Here is a 27,688-nt window from a genome sequence, read left to right as displayed (position 1 = left end):
TTACCTCAGGCAGAGGGATAAGTAATGCAGCACTGTGGGCTTAAAGTATGAGAGAAGGGGTATGTTTCATTGCTTGATGAATCACTAAAATGAGAGTAGCATAAGTGGTGTTCAGCTGAAACCATGTGATTTCAAAGTGTTGACAGCCTGATCTGAAGCTTGGCCTGACGTCCAGGTGAGATTGAAAGGTGACAGTTTGGTTGTGAACTAGTGAAACCAACAAATGTGAACACCAAATTAAGCTTGTGGTAACAGACTTACCTGCAGTGTAGCGTAATGTTTATATTCAAGCCATATGTAATTGGTCAATTTCACCTGAGTACCAGTCGTACTGTTCTCATCTTAGTTCATATTATTTGTCTTCCAGTACTGACAACTCATGGACGTGCAAGACTCATGCTGATCATTGACGGGTATAAATTTTGACACAATGTGAAGGGGTTTGTGTATGAGCATTGCAAAGACAGTCATTTTCAAATGCAGTACTTATTTGTAGCAAGAAATATGACATTTGTGATGGTTTCTCATATTGGATAATGTATTTAAATGTAAGTGCAATTAATCATCCACTTACACAGACAATACAACATTTCATCAGGCGATTGGGGTTGCTGACAGCAATCTGGAACCCCTACTGCTGCTAGTCTATTGAATGCCATTAACATACTAATTTATGTAGATTACCAATCTGCCTGAGTTTCCACTCCAATGTCAGTATTCACTCTTGAGCAAAAAAGTTTGACCACCAATGATTTTGGACAATAACACCAACTATTATTTTATATGCCAGATAGCAGAATGGGTGGCATAATTACGCTACTACCTTTTCCTGTCTAGGGTGGGGTGGGGTCCATTTTTCAGTATTTGGCAAATTTTATTATTTAATTTTGTGTCTGTGTGTCCTTCCATATGCCACAGTCATCAAGAGGATCTGGAGGAGGAAAGTCATATGCATCATCTGGTTGTGAATCATGTAAACTTTGTTTTGTGTATTATAAAACTTTAAATGGTTGCTTAGTGTTGTCAGAGGCAGAGTTTGCAGACCAGACCAGCATTTGCCTAAAAATCCCACCCATGCTTGCCAGTTTATCAGCCCATAGTCATTAATCTGCCAAACAGATTCGATCTGTTTGTGGATCACTTCCCTGACTAGCGTGCTGCACATCACATTATATGAAGTAGTAGGCCCTGCCCCATCTGCCTATCCCCTCCGTGCTCCCACTCTAGTACTATACATGCCTCCAATGCACCTACATATTCCTTTCTTCTACTGTATTTTTCTCCCCCCTCCATTACCTCCCCCACATCCTCACCACATGACTGCACACTCCCAAAGGCAGCAGTACCGTTTTCCCCTAACCCTTACTCTGCTTTCCCCCCCCTCTGCCCATGCCTATTCTGTACCCCCAATACCTATCACAGCCAGATTGCTAGTCTCATCAGATGCAGCTGGACCTTAGTCCCTGGAGACCATGGACATCAATGTATTTTCTTCTTCCAAAGGATGACTTCATCTGAAAGCTAAGAATATTTCTATGACTCCTTTCTCTTGTATCTGTTTCTCTGCTGAGGTACCTTGGTGCCTCTTCTATGTTCTGAGTAGCAGTCTATGAAGATTCGAGTGAAGTTGTGGTTCAAAACAGTATCAAAGAACAGTGTAGCTTTGGAAGTGCAGGTGAAACATTTGTCCTAAATAGTAAACACAATGGTGCTGTATCATGTATTTTGGTCTGAACAAATTTCACATTTGATTGAAGTAATTTTGTTATAGGTTATTATACTGTAGGGATTGTATTTTTACCATATATTGTATCCAATTTTAATGTTTCTGTGGTAATTTTTCAGTAAAAGGGGGCTATTAAAAAAAAAAAGTAGTTATTTTATTTTACACAAGTGCTCCATGTTATGTTATTTAAATACTTAAAGTTTAAAATTGAAGTTAATGATTACACAGCTTTATGTTGGTGGTACGTAAACAAATTGCAGTGCCAAAGTTTAGGAAAGGGGCATAAAACTACTGAACAGCCCTGGATGCAGGGCATCTGTTACCCCATAGGGAACGATGTCCGTATAAGGAATTTGGTCATACATCTTTGGTGGGTGTGGAGAATTTCACCCACTGCATGGTATTCTCAGGGTGGTGTAGTTCTGCCATTCATTCTACTGTCAATTATCAAATAGTTTTCAGTACAACAGTGGTGACAGTGTGAACGTTTTGGACGGTATATGGGGAGTTTTGGGCACCAAGCCAAAGCAAGAAAAGATGTGCAGTGGTTACAGGGACATGGAATGGCAGTTTTGAAGGTATCCTGTATGTCACACAGTGGGCCAGATGCAACTGGCTTTCCCATGTGTGTAAATTTGACCCACCTCTACACCTGCAGCTCTGCACATTTAAGGACACCTGTACTGTCCATTCACAAGGGGAAAGCCTGAATAACCACCCTTTGCAGTGCGAACTGCTGCAAGATGTGCAGGAAGAGTGTTAATAAAGGTCTGGAACATACCAATATGGATGTGGAATCGTGCTGACTCCAGTGCTGTGGCCAACTACACAAGGTTTCGTGGTTCAGCATCCATGGTATGAAGAGCCTGATTGAGGTGGTCCCACAAATTCTCAATTGGGTTTGAAGCTGGGAAGTACAGTAAACTCCTCTTGGCACTCTCTGAACCATACATGTACACTGTGAGCTGTGCAACATGCTACATTGTCCTGCAGGTAGATGCCATATGCTGAAGAAAAACTCCATGTTGGTGTGGTCATGGTCACCAAGGATAGCTACATACTTCCGTTGATCAATTGTGCCTTCCAGAATGATGAGATCACTCAAAGAATGCCCTCCAACCTGCACTTTTATGATAATTGTTACAAAGTGTTTGTTTTCAGGCACTTTACACTGTACACATTGATGGCCTTCTGCCCGGTGGAGTATAGAACATGATTAATCTGAAAATACCACGTGTCACCACTCAATGGACATCCAGTTGCAGTACGGGTGTGCAAATTCTAGTCTTTGTTGCCAATGAACAGCAGTTTTGGATAGCGCTATTTTGCCATGTATAGTACACTTTAAACACGGCATCATGCCAACAGTTCACAAACTTAGCCATTTCAGAAAAGCTTCCACCCTTGGGCAGAAAGCCAATAATCATTCCCTTTTGGACATCAGATAAATCGCTCTGCGTCCACATTACAACAGTGACTGCACTGTTTTCCGTGTCCCCTGACACACTGTATAGCACTCCTAGTGCTGCCACCTGTGTGTGGTCATTGCACATTGATGTTGAACATAGGCAATGGTCACAGATTAGATTAGATTAGATTAGATTAATACTTGTTCCATAGATCATGAATACGACACTTCGTAATGATGTGGAACGTGTCAGGTTAATAAAAGATGTCTGTACAAGAAATTACATTACACAAAATATTGCATGACACTAATGATTAAGTTTTTTTTATTTTTTTTTATTTACTTTATATCTAAAAATTCAGCCAATGAGTAGAAGGAGTTGTCATCTAGATATTCTTTTAATTTATTTTTAAATGTTAGTTGGCTATCTGTCAGGCTTTTGATGCTGTTTGGTAGGTGCCCAAAGACTTTTGTGGCAGCATAATTTACCCCTTTCTGTGCCAAAGTCAGATTTAACCCTGCATAGTGAAGATCATCCTTTCTCCTGGTGTTATAGGTATGCACACTGCTATTACTTTTGAATTGGGTTGGATTATTATCAACAAATTTCATAAGGGAATATATATACTGTGAGGTTACTGTGAGGATCCCTAGATCCTTAAATAGATGTCTGCAGGATGACCGTGGGTGGGCTCCAGCAATTATTCTGATTACACGTTTTTGTGCAATGAATACTTTTCTACTCAACGATGAATTACCCCAGAATATGATGCCATACGAAAGCAGTGAATGAAAGTAGGCATAGTAAGCTAATTTACTGAGATTCTTATCACCAAAATTTGCAATAACCCTAATAGCATACGTAGCTGAACTCAGACGTTTCAGCAGACCATCAATGTGTTGCTTCCAGTTTAACCTCTCATCAATGGACACACCTAAAAATTTTGAAAATTCTACCTTAGCTACAGACTTCTGTTCAAATTCTATATTTATTACTGGAGTTGTGCCATTTACTGTACGGAACTGTATATACTGTGTTTTATCAAAATTTAAAGAGAGTCCGTTTGCTGAGAACCACTTAATAATTTTGTGAAAAACATCATTTACAATTACATCACTTAGTTCTTGGTTTTTGGATGTTATTACTATACTTGTATCATCAGCAAAAAGAACTAACTTTGCATCTTCATCAATGTGGAATGGTAAGTCATTAATGTATATCAAGAACAGTAAAGGACCTAAGACCGAACCCTGTGGGACCCCGTGCTTGATAGCACCCCAGTTTGAGGTATCAGCTGTTTTAACATTACACGAACCACTTATTTCAACTTTCTGCATTCTTCCAGTTAAGTATGAATTAAACCATTTGTGCACTGCCCCACTCAAACCATAATGATTTAGCTTATCTAAAAGAATTCCATGATTTACACAATCAAAGGCCTTTGAGAGATCACAAAAAATACCAATGGGTGATGTCCGGTTATTCAGAGCATTTAATATTTGATCAGTGAAAGCATATATAACATTTTCTGTTGAAAAGCCTTTCTGAAAACCAAACTGACATTTTGTTAGTACTTTATTTTTACAAATATGGGAGGCTACTCTTGAATACATTACTTTCTCAAAAATTTTTGATAGAGCTGTCAGAAGAGAGATTGGGCGGTAGTTGTTGACATCCGACATATCCCCCTTTTTATGCAATGGTTTTACATTAACGTGACTGGACTGTGTAAGTCCTGATAGTCAGTGGATTAAACTTGTGATGAGAATTCTGTGACAGCTGGCTAAAACTCAATATTTTTAACTTGGTTGACATGGCTTCAAAATCTGACAGCATTTTATTCAGTCATGCCAACATAAAAGACATTGGGACATTTGCCTGAAGTAATGTAAATTGGTGACCCATTGAAACACTAAATGGAGATTTGAATCTCACAACCGAAAGTGTCTAGTCTGATCGCAAGAAGGTAGAACAATTTCCACATAGCAACTTGGGGTCTCCAAATCACACTAACTCTTACAAACTGTGATTCTGATATTTCTTGTCTTAATTATAAAACAGTAAATACAGCTGCCAAGAAAACATACTTTATTTAATCTTTGCTTCAAATTTAACAAAAGTATAACAGTCATAACAAAATATTAAATCAGCAGACTTAATACGTATACAGAAACTGTGTGTTCACCACAATGGTAAACATAGAAAGTATATCATTCTATTATTCCTATAGCACATAGTTTTCAACATCTTGCTATACTTCAATCAGTACCAGAATCTTAATCCACATGACATTATCTGTCATTACAGTTTATGACAGCAGCAGTTTACAACAATTCACTATGACACACTATACAAGACTGATGAAAGACACTGTATTATCACAATTCAAGGTGGGTAAAAGCATAACTACGAGAGCATGGAGTACATAAGAACAATGTTTAAGGGAAAAAACAATCCATTTGCTTGGCTGTTACTTGCTGATCAATTATTTTCTCAAGTACAATAAAAAAATACATCTCTTTAAATTACCAAGTACACTTAAAAGTTAAAATGACTATTTAAGACACGAGTTTACATCTTATTGTTTTGTTGATATTACTGTCCTTTCCAAAGTTACCATCTAAAATTGTAAGCCAGCGTAAACTGCGTCAATACAGCGTACATTTGTACAATGCTTTGAAATTAACAACATTGCTGATGGGAAATTTATGCATTCCCAGAAATATACAATCACACAAAACTAAGCATATTTTGTGTCTCTTCGAAAATGGTATTGATATCTGAAATACCAGACTAGGGCAACAGCTTTCAGCAAGACCAATCATACAGAAGGCAAGTATGAAATACTGAAAGTGAAGCCCTCTTCTAAAACAGTTTTCTGAACAAAGCTGTTATTAAAAAAACTACAATCGAGCAGATGATTACACCAAAGCTCTAAACACATTTAGTTACTCTTCGTTCATAATTTTCTATGGTTAAAATAAGTCACTCTTATATGTCTTGCTGTGGTATGACCTTACATCATTATTCTTAAAAGCTAGTCCCTGCATGCAGGGCAGACATTAGGGCAGGAGAGTGTGGGCAGTAATACTTTGACCAGCATAAGTAAAGATATTTACCACACACAATAAAGACTTATCAGATCTGTGTGCTGAAGCGTGGCCTTGGGAGATCACCAAACACATCACTCTCTCCGTGTACACTTTTTGCCAGAGCTCTGATGGAAGCAGCAATATCCACAGGATCTTGAGGGTAATGCTGCAAAAGAACAAAGGCATCACAGCTACTCTGATGCCATTTGACTTAACTACTAATCTTTTTTGTCTAATAATAATAATAATAATAATAATAATAATAATAAACAGCCTCTACCTAATAAGACATTCACTGTGAATTTTTGAGATGAGTACTAAAAATACAAGGGTGTAACAAAAATATGGTTTCTCACAAATGATACCCACAAATATTCAAGAACTGTCTTGTCTAGCCTATATTTCTTGATAGAAGCCCATAGTACTGAGAGTAAACATAAAAAAGAAACAGTTCTGTAAACCTAAAAACCGTCTTTGATGGTTATGGTAATGACAGTTAAGCACTTTTTATAAAAATCAGTGAAAAACTTAATTAGAATAAATTTATAACTAAAACAGCTTCCCCTTCAAAAAGTAAAATCTATCTGCCAGCTTCCAAACTTTGTAGAAGTCAGAAATACAGAAGATGCTGTCACTTTAAATGTTATTTCGCAATGCTGATGGAACTGGCTGGATATAATTAATTCTAACTGAAAATCATGCACCTGGGACTGACAACACACATTTAACCTACTCTGGAGTATAACAGTTTCATATACAGAAACAACCGCGGGCCCCACAACCTGCGCAATATCTTAAGAGTGTATTTACAATCGGAAGAATATTTGCCTTCTCAGATAGACACTTTTTTTCTGTATAATCCATCAAGAGACAACATTACTTCTACCATACTGTGTTCTTTTCACCCTCTGACAAATTACACCCCATCACTCGGCAACTACCTTTAATTTACAGGTTTAATATTTTCAAGACATCAATCGTATGCCCCTCCCCTCTTCAGAGGGAATGATTGCAAATTTTTAACTTACCACATCCTCTTCAAATTCACCACTGTGCCTCTGAGTGGGCACATATGCAGGCACATTGACTGGAAGTGATTTAGCTAAGTGGCTGCTAGAGCTTCTGCCACGTGGAATGTGTATTCCTTCATCATGGCTTCCTGATTCTGTAAAAAATAAACATGGGTTTCAATAAAAAACAATTTGGATATCAACATGGACAAGTAACATCTTATGTGTTTTCCAACTGACAATCTCTCTACCAATGAACTGGCAACAATGCACAATATGTCTTAAACTCTGTCAGCACCTCTGTATAAATTTTTGTAAACCCTGATACAACATGTATTGCGTAGCACACGTGTGGTGTGTCTAAACTAAGAGCTAAGCCCTGGGCTCACATTTCCAATAAGAGTGTCAGCAAAGCCAGCTGCTTTCAAATACACATCTTTTGGTATGCCTCACAAGTTCTTGTGAGGTAGGAACATCTGGAGATAATGACCATCTCTGTAGCTGAATGGACAGTGTTGCTACCTTCAGTGCAGAAGGATCTGGTTTTGTTTCCCCGTACCACTCCAGGATTTTTTCTGACATACGGATGCCTGGAACAGGGCCCACTCAGCCTCATGAGGCCAAATGAGGAGCTGCTTGAATACAGAAACTGTGGTACCATCATCAGGATTTATCTACTGGTAATAACAGCTGGAGGGATTTTCGACATGCTGATCACATGTCCCACCACCATAGAGCACTCTTTGCACTGCCTTGTAGGCAGTAGTCAGCCAGTCAGAATAGACCTCAAGATTAATCCCCGAGTGGTGTTTACATCTAGGAACATCTTGTGAAATCCACCAAGTTCGCACCTGGTGACACAATTTTCCAAGGAGATTGTATTTCGTTTATGTGCAGACTAACCAATGAATGCCAAGGACAGATGTCAAACCCAGGTCTCCTCGTCACTAGATGTACACACACTAACCACTACACCACCTCGGCACATTGGCTTTGCGCAACTGCATGGACTGAGCTAGCACATTTCCCGTCTCAATCCAAATTCACGTTCACTCCTAGGCCCACTTGGCATTCCCCCTAAACTCAAACAGCAATGCAGAGGCTCTCCAAGTGTCCCAATAAAATCTTCTCAATCTACAAGCCATATCATTTCAAATGAAATGCTTAATCTTTCAAAAGCTGCTGCTGCCGTCATCATCACCAGGAGTTGAAATCCCCGCCTTCCAGGGCGGTGTTATGGTTATACAAACGTAATAACAGCATCGGAACCTTACAGAGAGGGCCAGAGTGTCACAGGTGTGGAAGACAAATTGGGCAGCTCCGTCCCACCATGGGATTGTGTGAGGTCATATGACGCGAGCGGCCAGTGCCATGTTTGAAACTCCTGTGTCCTTACAATTGTCGTGCCTATGTCTTTGCTTTCACTCAAACCCCAAAGCCCACCTCATGCCCTGCTAAGTGTGTACCCCTGATCACTGACAAAATTGTTGCTGTTTATTCTAATTTTGGCGGCTCCTTTGATAACAGAATCCCAGTCCGTGTTTGGGCCAAAATTCTCATTTTTTCAAACTGTATTTTATGCCCAATTTCTACGCAATATTCAGCCATAGCTAACTAGAATAAGCAGCAACAATTTTAATAGAGAGCAGGGTTACAAACTTAGTAGGGCGTGGGGTTGGGCTTTGGACATGGAGCAAAAGCAAAGACATAGTCTTTACACTTACAAGGATGCTGGATCATCAATTTCAAATGTGGCGCCAGCCAGCCATGATGTCACTCAGTTTTGTGACAGGATGGAGCCACTAGAAGCTGCCCAACTCACCTTCCATGAATGCAGAACTCCGGCCCTCTCTAGAATGTTCCAGATGCTGCCATTACATTTATATAAGTAGAACACTACGCCAGGCCCCAGAAGTCATTGATTTCAACTTCTGATGATGATGATGATGATGGCTAAGACAGCTATCGAAAACTTTAGTGTTTTATTTGAAATGACACGGTTCGTAAACTGAGAAGATTTTGCTGAAGCATGCCACTGCGAAACACTCCGAAGATGCTCTCCAACTACTGGAATAGCACCTCAGCACTGAACGAATGGGCCTCGGCATTGAGCTAAATTGGGGATCCTGCCTGGGACCCAGGCACGGATGCTTTTAATAAAATGAAACTATATGGTACCAAGGACCTTTTCAAGTCCCAAACATCTACAATGGGTTCAAATCCCTCCTTGGTACAAATTTTCATTTGTTGCTTCAATCTGGATATATACATCACAGATGTCTGAAACTTGGAAAGGTCTCTGGAACCATATAGTTTCCATTTGAGACTGTATTTTGTTGGAATTTTTCAGTTGAGATACATTGTTTGCAGTGTGCATCAATATAAAAAGCCCACTTTTGCAACACTGATCATTATGTGAAAATGAAACATCTCTACCACTCTATTTAAAAAAAACATGCAGACGTCAGGCTTTGATGTTTTGTCAGCCTGACAATTTCTTTTGTAAACTCCATGTACATAGTTTCTAACAGTTTAGCATCTCAGTAACGAATTTGGTGTAGCATAGCGTTGGATACTTGTAGAAATTCCACCTCAAGCTAAGTAATTTGCAAGTGACAGTTTGCATAACTTTTTTCATTTACATATCAATTTGTGCTACCTGAACGCAATGACTACAAGTCACCTATGTATTCATGCGGCCTTTCCTAAGTCCATGACACAAATTAATCAAAATTAATGTTTTTGAGAGGTTTTGAAACTCTTGCCTTTTATCTTGATCACAAAGACCAACACTCCATCCTGAATAAAGGGTTGGAAGCAAACATGGAGAATATTATGAAGATAAAAATATGAGCCAACTGACATATGCTGATATATGAAAACCTGGCAAGTCATAGGTGTGTATCTGGAAACATCTCATCATTTAATGTAATGGTTCAAAAAGTTTATCTAAAAACAAAGTTGATGTGACTTACCAAACAAAAGCGCTGGCAGGTCAATAGATACACAAACATACACACAAAATTCATGCTTTCACAACCAACAGTAGCTTCTTCAGGAAAGAGGGAAGGAGAGGGGAAGACGAAAGGACGTGAGTTTTAAGGGAGAGGGTAAGGAGTCATTCCAATCCTGGGAGCGGAAACACTTACCTTAAGGGGAAAAAAGGACAGGTATACACTCGCGCACACACACACACACATATCCATCCGCATATACACAGACAAGCAGACAGGCCTTTACAAATGTCTGCTTGTGTCTGTGTATGTGCGGATGGATGTGTGTGTGCGCGCGAGAGAGAGAGAGAGAGAGAGAGAGAGAGAGAGAGAGAGAGAGAGAGAGAGAGAGAGAGAGAGAGAGAGTGTATACCTGTCCTTTTTTCCCCTTAAGGTAAGTCATTCCGCTCCCGGGATTGGAATGACTCCTTACCCTCTCCCTTAAAACCCACATCCTTTTGTCTTTCTCTCTCCTTCCCTCTTTCCTGAAGAAGCAACCGTGGGTTGCGAAAGCTTGAATTTTGTGTGTACGTTTGTGTATCTATCGACCTGCCAGTGCTTTTGTTTGGTAAGTCACATCAACTTTGTTTTTTTTTATATTTTTCCCACATGGAATGTTTCCCTCTATTAGGTTCAAAAGGTTTGAGGTAAAAGCCTTTTTAGTGAAATAACTGTTCCAGGTGGAACAGTTTTACTATGTTCCCCCATACAAAAGGCCAAGTGTTTCAAGTCATCATATAACAAAAACCAGCCTGGGAAAGAAACTGGAAAGGTAAAATTTTCCCACCAAATGCGATGTGTCAATCAACAAAATTCTACGATGAACTCATATTCAGAAGTCCTTTTGTATGGAAGTAAGGATGTTGCTCTGTCATTGCAAAACACTTTTAATCAACAGTAATTAACAAAAAGGGAAGACCTTTGCATCTAATGTGTCAGTACAAGAAGCTCAGTGCTAATGCATCCACAAATACAGCACAAAATGAGAACATCCACTTGAAGATGTAAAAACTGAAAGTCTCAAAAGAGATGTGGTCTCTTCAAACAGGAAAACACAATGTCAGATGTACAGCATTTGGCTTTTTATTCTCCATCATACATTCACTCAATCAATACTGTTTTCCACTTCTCATGGGGCTGTTGCACCTCCACCGATTTCTCTAATCCAACTTCATATTCTACATAATCATTAAGTTTTTCTTTCACCATGTTTCATCTTGTTCTCAGACTACCTTTTACAACTAAAGGTAATTCATAGTACGTCCATGGATTTCTCATTGTAATTAGTAAAAATGAAGTCGAGCAAAATCTTTGAGAGTGTTATGATTGATTCATTTAGGAAGTACGAGGTTTCTTTGACATACAGGAAGGATCTTGGCACTCCAGTGCCACTGAAACAGTCTCCAGAATCAAAACCAACAAGACAATACCGCTTTTGTAATTTTATGTATTTTCCAATGAAACTTTTGTTTTCTATGTTGTCACACATACACATTCCTTGTGTGATTGTCACCATAACGCAGGCTGTCCCATCTGGATCGTACTGCACTGGCTGAGTGCAAGCAAGCAGGGCTGGCCAAGTTTGGTTCACACCTCTGCCGAATGCATACAATACAGTGTTTTGATCCCCTCCATTTGTAACTCACACTGCCACTGTTTGGCTATTTATGTATTTGCTTGTGCAAGTGTTTTATTTCTTTCTGGCCTGCCTCTACAGTACAGGACCAATTTGAAAGGACGACTCACTTCCTTGGTAGTGTTTCAAACCTAAAAGCTACAGATGCCACAGACACCATGTATCAACTCATTCTGTCTGTAATGCTTGACTGTATTTCCCATTTCTAGATCTAGGGCAGCTAGAAACCAAAATAAAGACAATATCCTATTTTGTAAATTAGGGAACTATGGGCAATTGCAAAATGGCAAACAAAAATGCATATAACTATATTTTGGAATTGGCTGTTGGCAACATCAGTGACATACAAAGAAGGTGGTATCTGGATCACTGATCTCTTGCTCTGGCTTTTCTTTAATTTGAGGTGAACAACTTGAACCAATGTTTGAATAGCTATTCTAATTTTGAGAACACTAGGGTTTAAAAAAAATACATTTTCACTGGAAAATATTCGAGTATGTATAGCAGAAACTGATCACATTGATTACTGATCTTCAGAACCCAAGAATAGCATCTCATTTCCTGTAGAAACATTACACAGCTCATTTAGAAAGACCTATAAAATCATCAGTAACCTGCAATATACTGTACTACAGTCAATCTAAATGCTATACGAAATAACTACATACAAGTCATTACATATAGTGAATTACTGCTATGTTAACTATCCCATGTCTCACGAAAGCTTGAAGATGAGAGTAACTGAAGCTAACAGGTATCTCACAATTAGTCATATAAATGTATTAATCACATCAAAATGAAGACAGAGCTGTCAAGATTCACATGGCATGTTCAGAAGTTGCTAATGATCTACATCTACATCTACATCTACATCCGTACTCCGCAAGCCACCTGACGGTGTGTGGCGGAGGGTACCCTGAGTACCTCTATCGGTTCTCCCTTCTATTCCAGTCTCGTATTGTACGTGGAAAGAAGGATTGTCGGTATGCTTCTGTGTGGGCTCTAATCTCTCTGATTTTATCCTCATGGTCTCTTCGCGAGATATACGTAGGAGGGAGCAATATACTGCTTGACTCATAATAAACATTAAATGTTCACACCTAAAATGCATGTACTGAACCAGGATGTCATTCAACTGGAGCAAAACATGAAAATGATGAGTGCTGTTGACAAAAGTTCCCTACCATTATCTATAGTCATCAGTAAATTATGCCACACTTCCAAGATACATAGAATGAGATTTTGTAGATATAAATAAAATGTAAAAATCAATTGGAAGTTTTCTTCCATAAATATATCAATAGTCAATGTGTAGGTATACAATCTAACATTATATCATCCTAGCCAGTAACAAACTCCTAACATCTTTAGTGATACCCAGAAAATCATTGTCTGGATGGCAAACCCCCCTCCATGACATTGTCCTAACAGTGCCAATCAAGATCTGCGTGTCACACTGATGAGGAGTTCATTTGCGACAGAGCAGCAGCACAGATGGGTCAAGGATTGGTGAAGATAGCTTACACTTAAAACATTTGGATAGGCCTAGAATAAACACACTGAACAAATAGAACAATTACACAAACAGTCGCATAATACACGTTTTGTGCAATAATCACCACCATTTAAGCACAGGAATACTAGTACCACTCACACTCTCCATGGAGTCTTAAGGCAACTGGGCATGCCAGCTGAAATTTGGAGGTTGATGCAAAAGCCATAATACTAAAAAATGCGTGGGTTCTCAGAGAATGGGAAGAGGAGACTGAAGTAAAAATATTGTGCCTTAGGTTTCAGTAACTCTTAGGTTACTTTCAATTGGAAGTTTATAATAATAATAATAATAATAATAATAATAATAATAATAAAATACTGTCACACACCATCAGTATCTGTTTCATCCTCAGACTGAAGTATTTCTCCAGGGCTGGTATCATCCATGCCATCCAAATCGAAAAGACCTTCAGAATCAAAAGAGCCTCCATTTCCATTACCAGGCATGCTACGAGTGGAAATATGAGCATGCACCTTTGTAGGCTGGTGCCTATCAGTCTTTGAATTTGAATTCTGAAACAAACATGAATAAATATGAGTGATATATATGAAATATTTTAATATTTTACTACAAAGATTTGGTGAGTAACAGATAATTACTGTCAGTACATTTTAGAAGTAACAGTATAGAGGAAACTACTACTCTCTCTTTGTTTACAGAAAAAAAGTACAAATTTTATCTTCACGGCACTTAGTACTCTTTAAATTTGGTAACTCTGTTTAGGAAATTTGTAGCCAGCCTGTATGTAGAAGTTTTCTTTTACTTAGTCTCAAGCTGTATCAAAGAAAATTTAAGAAATCATAGTGTTGATGACTCCCCCCCCCCCCTCCCAAACAGTTCAGATACATTGCATCTATGAAATCTCTATACCTTGGAAGAGACAGTCAGAACATTTCAGCCAGAACCTTTCTAAGAGCCAAACTGGCTGGAACAATGGTAGCTATACTTTAAACTAAGCAGCAACACAGTTCCTTGTACTCATTAGATGGAAATATTATGTCTAACTCAAGAATATTGTACTACAGAACAAATGAACTGCTTACAGTTTGCACAAGTGGATTGTGCCTGTTAGCCTGGCGACCATCTACACGCGATGAAGGCTGTTTCAGAGCGACACGAGGGCCCTGCAGTGATCCACCCGACAGACCTCCAGCCTGAATAGAGGAAGGCACAACAGCACTGTGTGGTGCTGATGGTGTCTTACTGATAGGCTCTGCGGACTCCTTCTGTATTTGAAGTGTCATCTCATGCTCCTGTGAAACTTCCATTAGCAGCCTGAAACAAAATAAGTGCTCTCAGTGGTCACATTCCACTACTATTTATACTTTAGTGATCAAACGGATGAGAATACATAATCGCTACAAGTCTCTCTGCAGATCCATCACTGTTCACATAAACAACAGACCATACACTAAAAGCAGCATGCAAGTTAGCCCACAGCTACTTTATCACACAAAAAATATATGTTAATAATAAAGTCAGGACAGTCTAGTGTCCAACAGTTAGCAACTTTCATTACATTATTTCACTATTAGTCACAAGTCTGTGTCACTTTTCTGAGAAATGAGCTTTAAAAATTTTCTCAGTATTCATATATTGTGAATAGTTAGTACAGTTTATCTACTTATACAAACTTATATCACATAAAATTCTCTTTGCTGACATTGTACAGCAAACTGTGGCCAAAGAAACAAATTTCGACTGGTACAGAAGTTCATCTTTTCTCACCAGCTACAGAACATCTAAGTAAAAATAACTCATTCCTTGCCAACACACCCACATATGAACACAAACCAAATGTCAGCAGTTTTCTGCTCCTTTTGAGAGAATGTACACGCACTGAGATGTAACGGACACGCATATTGTGTGGAGAATTCTTACTGCTTATTCATGTTAATGACTGTGATATACACAGCATTTCTTCAAGGAGGAGGTGGTGCTGGCAGCTTGGTCACACTTTGAAGCACCTGCTGGTTTGGCAATCACTCCATGCAGCCGCACTCCTGCTTCAGAAACAAATTGCACTCCATGGAATAGCATACGCCATGAAAATGGATTATGTCATGAGAAGAAAGAAGAGTTAGATCAGCTCTAGAGTCTCCTCTGAAGTCTAGTAGAGAGCTGACTATTAACCGTCTATCAATTTGCAACACTTGATGTAATTAACAAATCACACTGGCAGACAGTTGTATATATAGCGTGTTTTAAAGTTGTATAAGTTGGAAGAACATACGCACATTCTTGTGAGAGTGACTTCTGTAGTCCGGTAGCTTATTGGAATTAGATAAGCATGATTTCCATCTCAAGCACAGGCAAACTGCACGGGAGATAAAGTCTACAAAAGCAAGAAATAAATATCACGAGGGGAGAGATACTCTGGATAAACAAGTCAGTTGCTTGAGATCTGTACACTACAGCCTCGGAATTATTACATGAACCCCCCCCCCCCTGCGTATCTGCCAAACACAGTAAAGAAAATACTAACACACAGTCTTCACATAAAATAGCAAATCACACAACAATGTATAATGAAAAATTCAAGGTACCATATCTCTAGTAGCTAAGATTTGAAGCAAATGCATAAACAGATTCAGCATACACAATAACTTCAGCATCATGTAAATGTATACACTGACATCTGCTGTAATGCAGCAGGGATCATCTGTTTTTCATGTAATATTCAGAGAGAGAGAGAGAGCAGGCACGCACACACACACAAAGGGGAGGGGGGTATATATGTTCCTGATGTATGTTTGCATTCTGGATATTTAGTTTATTGTCATTTGTTTTTGTAATGATATTTCTTAATTTCATGATTAAACAAATAATTTAGCCTAACTCTTGCAGTAGAAGAAACTGGTAAAAAGACAATTTTTCGATGTATTCAGTTAATTTAATGAGTTAAGTTTTAATTGTAATGTCTGAATATTTCACTTTAAACAATGTGTAGTTTCAGGGCCTATTATTGTGATGATATATAAGGGTACGATTGTTGGCCATGAGACAGTCAGTCCACAGCCGAGTTTCAGATGAGTAACCTGTGCTGGCTAGAACAACAATAACGCTTCAAATTAACTGTGGAATAAATGTTAAACGATTAGGCCATGTGTAAAAACAGTGACAGTATCTGCTCCATACAGACCTGATTATTCTTCAAGAACTGTGGAATTTGTGGTTATGTCTTTACTGCTCATAGATGTTCAACAGAAAACTATTGTAGCAGTATGTGAAGTTTCTCCTGAAAACTATTAATGAGGCTCATAGAAAGTTTAAATATTGGGGGGGGGGGGGTGTAAACAGTGCAAGTAAAAGAATGTGCAATGCAGCTGTGCATATGTCGGCTACATTATTTACAGTAGTCAGTGTCCAAAACACAAATCCCAGTTTTCAGCCAGTGTAGTGATCCACCGAGGACAAACAAATGAAATAAATAAAACAGGCAGAACCGCTTCACATTATGTTCCCTCAGCCTCTGTATTCATTGGATGTGGCCCCCTGTGTGAAGAGAACCATGAAAGAACATCATTTTGCCACCACTGATGAGATAAAAACAGAATCGCTGAAAAAGCTGAACACTGTAACAAAATACGAGTTCCAGAGTGCTTTCAAGACTGGAAACAGAATTGGCACAAGATATTATACATGAGGAGGATTATTGTAAAAGGGGGCAAAGTTGATGGTGGTGGTGATGAATAAATAAAAACGCAAAAATTCCTGGTACTTTTGATGACACCTCATACTTATCCTATATAGGTTTTGCTCGGTACATTTTTATACAGACAACTGTACTGCATTTACTGTGTGTTTCTACACAAGAAAGTGTCTGATGTATGTTTTACTATGTGTGTTCTAGGCAACTACTGAAGAAGAAGGGATAGGACGACAGAACAGGTGATGCTTGACACTAATCACACTTAGCAAAAAAGGGTAAGTAGATATGAGCAGTATGTCTTCCCAAACATTTTTTTAACTTTTGCTTGCCCCACTCATTTTCTCCATTTCTACATGCCCTATCCTCTACTCTCTTCCTATGTCAATCTATCCACGCAACCACTCTGTGGAATCACATATCTGAATTATATACAGACAAATACTATCACTTTGTGGCCTGGAAATTCTCTATAATGGAGACTTATCTGCCCTACATTGCTCTAAAAAGTGTATTAATGAAACTGTCCTATATTTCTCTAAAAAGTTTCATTAATAAACTGTCCTCATATCTGCTGCAAGAACAATGACAGCATTAAAAGGAATTGAGTTTCACTGTTGACACCATGACTATCAATAGCAATTATTCATCCACAGTAAAAGTTGACACCACTTGTCACTTCTTTGATTAGCGCTATCCTCATTCTCAAGTGATTATATGACACAAAATATTCAGTAATATAGCCTATTCTGCTGGTTATCTTCGAATGTTTGTGTGCATTTACAGTAAAGCCTCAAATCAGTGAATTCACTTTTAAGTAATTCTCCCATTTAATGAATATTTCTGTCGCTCCCATGAAACTCCCATAAAAACAATGTTACTGCTTTCCACTTTTAACAAACCCCACCTTAACAAAAACTCCACTTTTAAGGAATCAACATGAAACATTCTGCATATTAAAATCCAAGTTTTGCGCAATTATTGACATGTCCAAGTGAGTTTCTAATTTATTTCAGTTTCACACAGGTCACATTTCGCAATGGCAGTAAATGGAAATAGATTCTTCCTGTCAACACACTTCTATAGATTATAGTCTTTTGGTCAGTAGGTAATTCCTTGGTAGTGAATTGGGAAATGCAATGAACCAATCGAAAAGCTGTTTCCCCCCTTTCTACAATGCGGCCTTGGTCATGTGATCTTACATCACAATCACTGAGTGTATGCTGCATAAGCTGAGACATGTAGTTGTTTATTGTTCATTTTACCAAAAAAAAAATTATTTTTAGAGTTATAGTCTGCAAATAAAGACAGCTAACAGTTCAGCAAAAGCAGATGATTATCCATGATGTCAAAGACAATCATAACACAAAAATTTCCATAGGGCAGGAAAGTATGATCTGATGCTTTTTTTTAAATTGTGTAGCCTACTAAAAAACAACAGACAGCTGGATGGATCATTTTAAAAGGCTTCATAATCTTTCATTTCAATGCGTAAGTGGTGAATGTATGGCTGTAGGTGTACAAAACGTAAACTACTGGAAGACCATTACTTTGTCACAATGAGTACAGAGTTATGAGCCCAGAGATATTTTCACAACACAAATGAAACTGGCATCTTTTATAATTTACTTCCTGCAAAAATACATTCTGTTAAGGGATAAAAATGTCCCAGAGGTAAACAAGCAACGAATGACAGTTACCGTGTGTAAATAATGATGGAAGTGAAAAGCTGTCCCCTCTAACAACAGGAAAATTTTAAACTCATAGGTTTTTCAAAAACATTGAAGCACCTCCTGGTACTTAAGCATACAACAGTAGCACCTGGATGATGTCAGAAATCTTTATAAGATTCTTCAGACAGGTGCAGTAGAGAGGAAAATAGTACTTATTACTGACTGGTGACATTTACAACCCAAGGAAACATCATTTCTGAAGAACGTAAATATTGTATTCCTTCCTCCAAACTGCACAAGCCATCTGCAGCTTCTGGACTTGGACATAATACATACTATTAAAGCCAAATTCCAAGTAGCAGCTGTGCAGAAGTCAACTGAATTTCTTCAAAAGACGGGAGCGACGAGACTTAACATTCTACAGACTATGCGTATGTTTGTTGCTACCAGGAATTGTGTAGGATAACAGACTGTGTTAAACTGTTCTGCAAAGGCTGGTTGTGGTTGGTCGATTTCGGGGAGGGGACCAAACAGCAAGGTCATTGGCCCCACTGCACAGGGAAGGATGGGTAAGAAAATCTGCTGTGATCTTTCAAAGGAACCATCTCGGCATATCTCTGAAGTAATCTAGAGAAATCTCAGAAAACTAAATCAGGATGGACAGATGCAAGTTTGAACCATCATCAATTCAAATGCGAGTGAAGTGTGCTAACAACTGTGCCACCTCACTTGATGCTGGTTGTGGTACATTAGCTGCTGTTGAAGATGACCTTTTTCAATAGAATAGAATGGAATAGAATCACGTATGTTCCTGAAAATGTGAAGTACTTGTGAAAAAACACATGAGATAGGAAGTAGTTGTGACAACAAAGAAAGAAAAAGAAGAAGAGATTATTGCAACAAGTTCCGTAACTGCTGTACAAAGAATTAATACAGTCAGTAGCTTATTTTCTTCTTTTAATGTAGACAATTCAATTCAAACTAATATCAATCAACTGGAGCAACATCATCCATGACAACCCCTTTCTAACAACAGTCTATATGAGAATAGGGTTGGTTCTCCACAAATCTTGAGAAGTACCATACCAGATCCAACCTGAAATTGGCTGGATAAAGGACACAGCACAAGCAGTAAAGTTTAACAACAGTAAGAATGAATTTACATACTGGGAGCCAGTGGCAGTTGGCATAAGAACCAAAAATCAATGTTACAAAATGTTGTTCTGTAAGGAAAATACTGAACAAGCAAACTCTGCATAATCTTAATTATATTTGTCAAGCTATCAGAGGTTGGCACATGTTAACTTACAAAACTTGATGAAATTGGCTGACAGCAGTTTGATTCAAAAATTAAAATAAAATGATTTACACAAATATGCTACAAACCACCATACAGTGCATGGCAGAGGGTACCTTGTACCACTATTGGTCATTTCCTCTCCTGTTCCACTCACAAATAGAGCAAGGGAAAAATGACTGACTGTATGCCAGTCAATTTCTCTAAGCTTATCTTCATGGTCCTTACGCAAAAGGTAGGTTGACAGTAGGAGAATCACTCTGCAGTCACCCTCAAATGCCAGTTCTCTAAATTTTTTCAACAGCGCTCCTCGAAAAGAAGGTTGTCTTCCCTACGGGGATTCCCTTTTTTTTGAGTTCCTGAGGCATCATCTTAACACTTGCATGGTGTTTGAACCTACCAGTGACAAATCTAACACTCTGCCTCTGATGTTCTTGCACCTTATCTTCATGGTCTTTAAGTGAAATGTATGTTGATGGCAATAGTGTAGTTCTGCAGTCAACTAACATTTTTCTACACTTAGAGCAAGCTGTCATGCATTACACCAACTACAAATTTTTTCTAAGTCATCTTATATATTAAGCGGGAAAGCGCCGGCAGACAGGCACATGAACAAAACACACAAACACACACACAGAATTACTAGCTTTCGCAACCGATGGTTGCTTCTTGTCCTCTCCTTCCTGAAGAAGCAACCATCGGCTGCGAAAGCTAGTAATTCTGTGTGTGTGTTTGTGTGTTTTGTTCATGTGCCTGTCTGCCGGCGCTTTCCCGCTTGGTAAGTCTTTGAATCTTTGTTTTTAATATATTTTTCCCATGTGGAAGTTTCTTTCTATTTTATTTACATCATCTTATATATTCCTACAATGACTCACATTAGATGGAGCCCACTACTTTGTGTTTGAAGATCATTGTACTTCATACAGATTTGTACAATTTGTTTTGAACAAAAGTGAAACTGGTTCTGCATTCTTTGAGTATCAACAGTTGGTGGAAAGGGCTTAAAGTTATTGGGACTGTTAAGGAAACAAAATTCATTAATGATCAATTTCAAGCAGACTGTTGTTCATAAAACTACAAATCTCCACTTATCCTTATCATGAGGACAAGATTAGATTAATTACAGCACAGACAGAGGCCTTTAAATGATCATTCTTCCCATACTCAATATGTGCATGGAACAGGAAGAACCCCAAGTAACTGGTACAATAGGATGTGCCCTCTTTCATGCACTTCACAGTAGTTTGCAGAGTATAGGTGTAGATGTAAATGTAGATGTAAAACCAGGCTGCCCATACACCGTAACAGAATGTTAAAGCTGGGTGTGAAATACAGTCTATACTGGATAGTGCTTGCACAGGGCATGCTTCTTGGTCCTTACCTAGCAAAGACCCTTTGCACAGAAGCTGTAAACATGGCAGTCTATACAATTAAATCACTGTCCATGTAAGCCTAATTGTGATAAGATACCTTATGACAATTTTTTTTGTAGGCAAACATCACTCAAGCATATGAGGAGGTTCGAACCAGCGAGTGAGCGCCCCCCCCCCCCCCCCCCAAACAGTTTCAATCCAAATTTTGAAGGATTGGATTGGATTGTTCGGGGGAGGAGACCAGACAGCGAGGTCATCGGGTCTCATTGGATTAGGGAAGGACGGGGAGGGAAGCCAGCCGTGCCCTTTCAAAGGAACCATCCCGGAATTTGCCTGGAGCAATTTACGGAAATCACAGAAAACCTAAATCAGGATGGCCAGACGTGGGATTGAACCGTCATCCTCCTGAATGTGAGTCCAGTGTGCTAGCCACTGCCAAATTTTGAAGCAAATCAAAGAAGATGTAATGGTTGTTTACAGTGCTTACTTATCAATTACAGGCTCTATGATTTTATAACAAAGAAAATGACAGTAAATTCATATCATTATTTGAAAATATTTTCCCCCATAAACTATTCAGTAAACAGCCATGCAAAAAACCATGGATCACTAGAGGGGTTAAGCATCTTGTGAAAGAAAAAAGGAAATGTACCTTCTGGCAAGAACAAATAGGGATCCTGTAGTAGTTGCGTGCTACAAAAACTGCTCAAAATTACTAAGAAAGGTTATTAAAAAATCATGAAACAGGCATAAAATGTCAGAAATCAGTGGTTCCAACAAGGCTCTATGGAATGTAGTGGAACGAGAGGCAGGACAACCAGCCACAGAACAAGACAACGTCAGTACTGAATAGAATGGAAGGATTATAAATGATGAGTCACAGGAAGCAAATGCATTTCATAATAACTTCTTAAATATAGTAGGAAGCATAGGGACAAACACTTCAACAACGAAATCACAGACAACGTTGAAAATGTAAGTCTCACAAAATTCAATTGTATCAATGTATAACCAACTTCTCCTTCTGGAATCAAGCAAATTATTCACTCTCTCAAAAATAAAAGCTCATCTGGTTCTGAGAGTGTTTCCAATAGAGCACTAAAGATTTTCTCCCATGTAATAAGTCCAGTCTTATCTGAAATATGTAATGCATCACTAATTCAATAACTCTAGGTATTTTTTCCCTGTTTAAGAAAGGTGGTAAGAGAGATGTCAATAACTACTGACCTGTTTCACGGCTGGTATCATCCTCCAAAATTATTAAGAACATTACATATTCAAGAATAGCATTACGTATTCTAGAATAGTATCTCACCTCAGCAACAACAGTACCCTCAGCAAATCACAGTTTAGGTTATAGAAGGGTTGCACTACTGAGACTGTCATTTACACGTTCATTCACCAGATTTTACAAGCATTAAATAATAAAATAATGCTGGCTGGTATTTAATTTTTCTGCAACATCTCTCAGGCAACTGAATGTGTAAATCACAGTATTCGCCTACATAAATTGATGATTTTTTTGTGGGGCTGATGGCATAGCCAATCAATGGATAATGTCATATCTAACCAAAAGAATGCTGAAAGTTGTACTTAGTAATTCAAGCAATATAGTCCATGGACAAAATTCTGACTGGGAAGGAATCACTTACGGGGCTCCCCAATGTTCAATATCAGGTCCACTACCGTCCCCCACACACGTAAATGATCTTACGTCTACTATACAACCAGTAGAATTAGTTCTTTTTGCAGATGACTAATACTGCAATTCAATCCAAGAATATGTATAGAAACAGAAGAAATGGTAAACCAAATTCTTGAAAATATCAATGACTGGTTTTCTGCAAATAGTCTCACCCTCAATAAAAAGAAAACACGACGTATTCAGTTCTACACATCTAGTGGTACTACACCAATGATAAGTGTAACACAAGGTGAGGAATTAATAAATAAATAAATAAATAAACAGGGTGGAAACTTCAAATCCCTTTTCAGGGTCCATATTTATGAGAATTTAAATTGGAAAAAACACATTTTGGAACTCCTAAAACAACTTACTTCAGGCACATTTGTGCTTAGAATCATTGGTAATCTTGGGGAGACAAAAATCAGTAAGCTGACATATTTTGCATATTTTCATTGAATTATTTCCTATGCAATAATGTTTTGGGTAACTCATCTTTAAGAAAGAGAGTCTTCATTATACAAAAACTTGCTGTAAAAATAATATGTGGCACCCACCCATGATCATCTTGTAGACATCTGTTTAACGAGTTTGGCATTTTGACTACTTATACACATTATATTTATTCCTTCATAAAATTTGTTGTAAATAATCCAGCACAGTTAAAAAGGAACAATGAGGTATATAATTATAATACCAGAAGGAAAGAGACATCAATTACTCCTAATTAAGGTTGTCTTTAGCACAAAAAGGGGTGCAGAACGCTGCAACAAAAAATTTTGTTCGCTTACCCAATGATATAAAACATCTGACAGACAGCAAAGTAAAATATGAAAACAAAGTGAGAAAGTTTCTCCTTGACAACTCCTGCTCCATAGAAGAATTTCTATTGCTGTAATGTGTAAAAGGTGGTGGGTAGGGATGACTAACTCACAAACGTATATCTTTTTGTTTTGTAATAAAAATAAAATAAAACTTTGAAAAGTTCAGAAAGTAACCATATGTAAACGATGTGAATGTAAAATGACTCATTCCACATCACCATGCTCCATTGTGCAAAATGACCAATGGAACATGTGACTGACTGACTAACTACTAACTGTTTCACGAGACAGTCTTCAACGAAACTGGCAGAGGGTACTCTACAGAACTCAAGGCCTACAACATTATATATGGTTATAACGTCCCAATATTTGCGAAGATGATAAAGTTGCTTAAGACACAAGGACCCTATGCTAACGAGGAAGGTGCTCAACAAGGAATGAGCCTTAGAAATCATGATTAACTTTGCCCTCCAGTTGGTTTGCAATATTATGTAGCTTTCACAAATCACTTATGAGCCACAAACTTTCAAGGAGGCGATGGCATGCAGAGACTCTGAGAAGCGGTACAAAACAATGATCAATGAAATGTACTCATTGACCCTCCATAAAACTGGAGAAAAAGAGAAATGAGAAAAAATATCGTAACTGAACATCACAGCAGTGTAACTACTTACATTATATATAATAAAAAAAATACCCACACAGTCTTTCGTACCAGCCTTTTGCCCTGAAGATTAAACAGCTGCAAATTCAACAATATTCAGGAGTAAAGGAAAGACGAAAAATAAGGATTTAATTTTACGACAACAAGTTCATAAGAGGAATACTCAATAGGGAAATGTGAAAAATGTAAGGGAAATCATTCAGGATACCACAAATGTGATACATTTCAAGAAGTGACACAATGACTAAATGTGTGTACCTCACACGAAGTAATTTGTTTTTCTGACTCATGAACGCTACATACCAAACTGACTAACATAAGGTAACAAGACAGCATTATGGGAATGGAAATAAAAACTGATTATATCTGTCAGTCTGATTATATCTGTCATATTGGAATATAATGCTTACAAAACCAATTTTTTACCCAATGATATTTCAGCGCGACATATAACAGAAACAAACAGTACAGTGTCTACATTCTACAAAATTATTTTATTTATGAGGTTCTCACTTGACAAGAGCATTGTGATCCCTGTGTGCTCGCTCCCTGAATTCTTCCAGTGCTGCATATTGCTGTTCCTGAAAACAACGCACAGCTTCATCAATGCGTAAGGTCTCCTGTTGAATCACATCCGCCAATTGCTGCTGCAATGCTGATATGGCTGTCTTTGTTCCGGTAGGCTGCTGTGAAGCTGAAACACAACAAAGGAATTCCATCTAGAATAAATTATAATACATCTTTTACTCAGCATTATACTGATCTACAACACCATGTGCCAGCTGTTGGAAGACAATGTTATCTCGGAAATTACGAATGGGGCTTAGAATCCCTTCCAGGTCAGTTACTTCCACATTTCACATATGCGAGACATGTTGTCTTATCATGGTGAATGGCACATATTTTTCGTCAGACTAGCAAGTTTTTGGCTTCACAAATTGTACAGCAACAGAAAATGCAGTTTATTCTGTCATGTGTAAGGCTGTTACAAGACTAAATGACAAGTTCAGGCCACCAGGTGTCTTCTTCGACTCAACAAAAACATGTAACTGTTTGGGCCAAGTTCTACTTCGCCTCTAATATTGGTATCTAGAAAAGGGTATTCACAAAGTTTTTCTTCAGTGTTAATGAACCCAATACAAATTGTAATCTGAGTGGGTTGCTGTAAACAGATGGAGGTGATGATGAGGGATGATCACAGAATTTTGACTTTTATCCACAAATTTTCTTGCTATATATTAACAACCTGCCATGAAATATGATAGATGACTAAAAAAAATCTATTTGTATATTAAACAAGTATCATTATGGCACTGTATATAACTTAAACAGTTTTTTGTCGTATTGTATAACTCTTAAGTACATACTATGCCAAATCCCAGTGCATGGTGGTTTCTAATTAGTGTTTGTGAATCTGTTTAGGTACTGACTCATATCCAAATTAAGTAAGCTCAGGTCATATTTGCAAGTGTACTGTGGTAAAAATAAATAAATAAACACAGCTTTAAAAACATAAAATCCTTAGCTCTTTAACATTCATCAGCTATTAATTTCAGGCTAAGGTGAAGGGGTTCGGCACCTTCCGATGTCCATCTCTTTCCAAAGCTGGTAAATGCTTTTTTGATACTATGAATCTCTTACACTAACACATTCACTCTTTCTTCTTCTAACTTTTTTGATAAGTTCTATGTATAGTCTATGAGTAATTTGCTGTTCTTTTATTATTTCCCAATATATCTTGTGGTAATACATGAGGGGTGGACAGATACACTACAAACTGCCTATACAGGACTGGCATGTCCCAGTTTCCTTCTCACTATTATTAGAGCTTTCTATACTTGTCAGTACATAGATCATGTTTCGCAAAAGCCTCACGAGTTCTGCTGCCTGAGTGTCACCTAGTCTTCTGCTATTTTCCACAATGTATCCCAACCTACTCCTCAAGGAATAACTAATATTCAAAAAAGTTAGGAACAGTTATCACTTTTAAATGCTGTATCAGCAGAACTAGAATTTACCCTCCTGAAGGCAAGTAATAGCCAACCAATCTCTATAATTTTAACAAAATTTCTGTTATTTGAAGGGGGATAGAGAATATGATCAATCTGCTGTGGCCTACAATATGACAAACTTCACGATTTATATACAAAGAAAGGAAAAACATAGTGCAACTTTTGGAATACCTTACAAGAAATTCTTACCAGAATCTAGATTTTTCTTCCTTGTGTTGTGAATAACAAAATATTTTATCAAAGCAACAAGCGGTGGCAGAGGAACACACACACGAAACAAGCTTTTACGTATGCAAGCTTTTGGAGCCGGGCTCCTACTTCTAGCAGAAGTGTTGAAGGTGAAGGAAGAGGCATGAAAGAAAAGGACTGCAGAGGTTTAGGAAAAAGGAAAGAGTTTGGAAAAGTCACCCAGAACCCTGGCTCAGGACAGACTTACCATATTGGATGAGAAGGAAAGACACTGTTGAGGACTGCACCAGACACGATGTGAAAAATCTGAGAGCTTAAAGCTGGAGGACAGGGTAACATGCGAGACAGAAATTACTGCTAAAACACTGTGCACAACTTACTAAAAGAGAAAAGCTAAGTGCATTGTATATAACAAATGCAGGAGGGGGACAGCGAAAAATATACACGTCAGAAATGAAAGGAGTAGAAAACTAAAACAGAAGGAAGAAAGGAGTAGTTACTGTGAAGAAATGCTGAGACAGTAGAAATTAACGTAAATTAAGGCCAGTCGAGTGGCAAGAACCAAGGACATGTTGTAGTGCACAAGGAGCATAGGGTCTGACAAGGATATCATGGTGATTGGGATGGTGACGAAAAGCAATTCTACATGAAGTGGGCAAAATCTCAGAATGGACCTAATTTCAGGGCAAGATTTTAGGAAGTCACAGCCTTGTCGAAGTAGCTGATTAATACATCCAAGACAAAGACAATACTAAATGACAATGGTTGACTGGGGTACGAAGAAAAACTAAAAACATGTAAAAAAATCAATACAATTATGTAAATGGTGTGACACAAAATTTAAAAAAAATCACATTTAAACCAATGAACTGAATAAAAATCACAATCAAAGTCATTCTGAT

At 38.1% G+C, this 27,688-nt stretch overlaps 1 protein-coding gene across 1 annotated transcript in view; it reads right to left on the bottom strand.

Annotated features, from left to right (window-relative positions):
* Nucleotides 1-5,200: 5,200 nt before the first annotated feature.
* LOC126281324 (uncharacterized) overlaps nt 5,201-27,688 on the bottom strand; it is a 37,388-nt gene continuing 14,900 nt past the window's right edge. Inside the window, exons 4-8 of the mRNA XM_049980180.1 lie at nt 25,099-25,279; nt 14,465-14,696; nt 13,750-13,933; nt 7,256-7,392; nt 5,201-6,393 (exon numbers count right to left, since the gene is read on the bottom strand). Of these exons, the coding sequence (XP_049836137.1) occupies nt 6,274-6,393; nt 7,256-7,392; nt 13,750-13,933; nt 14,465-14,696; nt 25,099-25,279 (854 nt within the window). The 3' untranslated portion in view covers nt 5,201-6,273. The remainder of the gene's footprint in view (nt 6,394-7,255; nt 7,393-13,749; nt 13,934-14,464; nt 14,697-25,098; nt 25,280-27,688) is intronic.

Source organism: Schistocerca gregaria, chromosome 7 (genome assembly GCF_023897955.1).
Source record: "Schistocerca gregaria isolate iqSchGreg1 chromosome 7, iqSchGreg1.2, whole genome shotgun sequence".
NCBI lineage: Eukaryota > Metazoa > Arthropoda > Insecta > Orthoptera > Acrididae > Schistocerca > Schistocerca gregaria.
Note: the sequence above shows the minus strand (reverse complement) of the source record. Positions and strands in the feature narration are given on the sequence as shown.